At 55.9% G+C, this 2,926-nt stretch overlaps 1 protein-coding gene across 1 annotated transcript; it reads left to right on the forward strand.

The window, feature by feature from the left end:
- Positions 1-792: 792 nt before the first annotated feature.
- Positions 793-2,484, forward strand: LOC125945146 (uncharacterized). Its single transcript, XM_049666721.1, has 2 exons — positions 793-1,854; positions 2,407-2,484. The coding sequence occupies exons 1-2, from the start codon at positions 793-795 to the stop codon at positions 2,482-2,484; spliced, it is 1,140 nt and encodes a 379-aa protein (XP_049522678.1).
- The last annotated feature ends 442 nt before the right edge of the window (positions 2,485-2,926 follow it).

A 2,926-nucleotide genomic window follows, 5' to 3' on the forward strand; every position in this document is an offset into this window, starting at 1 on the left:
CTTCGCTGGTCTTCGCGGAGAGGATGTCGAAGACTGGCTGGACGATTATGAGCGAGTCAGTTCCGCCAATCACTGGGATGATGTTAATAAACTACGCCATGTCTCCTTCTATCTGTCTGGCGTGGCGAAGACGTGGTTCTTTAACCACGAGCCCGAATTGACCGACTGGACTCTCTTCAAGCACCAGCTTCGTGAAGTGATCGGCACACCGGCTGTTCGGTCCACTCTAGCCAAGAAAAGCCTCGATGCTGTGAGCGCCCGCATGTGCCGCCTATCTCATCACTAGCGCCACCTACAGCGCTGTTACGCCGACTCAACGCCAAGCCCAAGCGAGGCAGGGCTCTCTCTCATTCGCTACGACCGCCGCCACGGACGGTCACGATTTTTGCCGCGTGCCACTATGTTTTTTTAATAAATAAGTGTTACCCTGTTATTCACGCCTCAGCCATCACGCCCAGCCCTCACATCTGGCGCAGTCGACCCCGAGCCTCAGCCAAGCCATACAGCCACGGCAGCGCAAGAACGCCTTTCGAACGCCAGCGTCGAACGCCGGTCAGTACGCCTTCTCAACTGCATCCGTCATTGTACTTACGCACTCACGCCGCCGAAGACTCACGCCTGAAGACACTCCTGCCATTTTACCACTCGTCTGTGTAAAGCACGGCCGTCATATGAAGAGTGCCGTGAATGTTGACTAGCCCTAGTCGACAACTAGGCTTAGCGATCACTCGCCTAGTCTCCCGTGCGCCCAGCCATAGAGGAGGCTATGGCCCAGCCTCGTTTCGCAACGCCATGCCGGGAATTGTGTGGCAGAATCTCGACGCGGTGACCATGTCGCGCCTCGGCGTCGACCTTATACGCGAAGAATTGGCCCGTCGACAGCTGAACCTCACAGGTTCGAAAGAGGAGCTCGTTCAGCGTTTGCAAGCCGACATTCAGCAGCAGCGTGAAGCTACCCCCCCGGTTGAAACGAATGAATCCGCATCGAACGCTGCGGCGTCTTTGACGCTGGACCCAGCCACTCTACAGAGCCTCGCCATGCTGTTCCAGCAGCTACCTCGCCCTGCAACAACGGTGACGACACTGCCAGACCTGTCATCGTCCATCCCGCAATTCGCTGGTTTGCACAGTCACAGTGTCAATACATGGCTTGACGACGTACGACGAGTACAGCAGCTCGCCTCGTGGGACGACGCCACCACACGCCTGATCGCAGCTAGCAAGCTGAAAGGCACGGCGCGAGACTGGCATCTCGCGTTCGGCAACCAGTACAGCACCTGGGCCATGTGGAGTGCCGCCCTGAAGGACACATTTTGTACAGAATTGGCCCTCATTGAGTGGCAAGAGCAGGTCATGAGGGTAACCCAGGCCCCATCCGAAAGCTTGCACCAATATGCCTTTGCCAAGTTGAAGATCATTGAGCGTTGCCCCGTTAACCTCTCTGAGGCCCAAAAGATTGACTACCTGCTGCATGGTTTACGGGAACAACACATCCTCGCCGCCATAGCAGCCAACCGGCCGCCCACGGTAGCTGAGTTTATTTCTACTTGCACCAGCCTCGACAAGAGTGCGCAACATCTGCACGCCAAAGCAAGCCCGTCACCATTTGCCGGTTCTGTTTGCCGCCGTCGCATCCCTTTCGTGCCGCTAAGCCCGCAGAGCGCCAGCAGCCTCGCTCAGAACAATCGACACCACAGTCCTCCCGAGGAGCCACACCAAAAACGCGCATTTCAGAGCTGCCCGCCGAGCAACAAGAAGCTACTTATGCACCTATTTCGGCACAGTATGGCGCTCCAGCTTTTCGTAGCGGTCAAGACCTGTCTCAAGCTGTCTGCTACCAATGTCATGCCTTGGGTCATCTGGCATCCAAGTGCCCTACACGCACCAGCCGCTTATCATCACCAGCGCCTCCAACCATGCCCAAGACACAGCAGCCCCCAGCACTGCACAGTGCACCCGTTCCGCTTGACGGCTCACAACAGCAATGCCCCTTCTTCAACGCAACTCTCAGTGGAGTCGGTGAGTGTGAAGCGTTTCCTGACTCTGGGTCCAAGGTGACATTAATCTCTAAAGCTCGTGTGCCTGCAAGCATGATCATCCCATGGACCGAGCCTCCACTCGTGGTGGTAGGAGGAAGCACAGTGCTACCTGTTGGTGCTGCATTTTTGAAGATATCCATCGGCCCAGCCACAGGAGTTGTTGAAGCTGCTGTTTTAGAAGATAATGTACTCCCCCTCATTCTTGGTGAGGATTGGTTCTCGGCAGCGCAGGCACGTCTCATCTTTGAGCCTCCGAAGCCAGCGCAGTTGCAGCATACAGCCACGAATATCACCATTACCGCAAACCAAAAGCTAATCCCAAGAATGGCAAATGCTGTGATCCCAACAAGGTCCGTCTTTTTTCCAGAAGCCAGGCCCAGTTCCACAGACTGCCTACAACGTGATCCGTTGCCATTGCAAGAGCAGCCACCATGGCAAGCGTTAGCAGCCCAAACGTTGCCCTCAAGTAGCGCTCCTCTAGTGTCAAACTTCCGCGCTTCCGACACGGCGCTCGTGCACATTCATCCTGACATTCCACCGGCTCGCGTTGACAGCCAGCTCGCCCTCACCCAGCCTCCCCTTTTGGCGCACTTCGACCCCATGGCAACCTCAACGCTAACCACAGACGCTTCGCAGGAAGCCATTGGAGCAGTGTTATCGCAAATCCAAGACACCAGAGAATGTGTCATTGCCTACGCCAGCCGTGGACTTACGTTGGAGGAACGAAAACTGCACAGCAATGTATGGGAGTGTATCGCCGTGCACGGGGCAATAACTGTGAAGTTCCGCCAATACCTCCTAGGCAGAAAATTCTCTCTGGTCACAGACAACTGGACTGTTGCCTGCTTAACGTCCAACGTGCGGCCATCTCGTCGGTTCACTTCTAT

The sequence above is a fragment of the Dermacentor silvarum genome, chromosome 4, assembly GCF_013339745.2.
Source record: "Dermacentor silvarum isolate Dsil-2018 chromosome 4, BIME_Dsil_1.4, whole genome shotgun sequence".
NCBI classification, from domain to species: Eukaryota; Metazoa; Arthropoda; class Arachnida; order Ixodida; family Ixodidae; genus Dermacentor; species Dermacentor silvarum.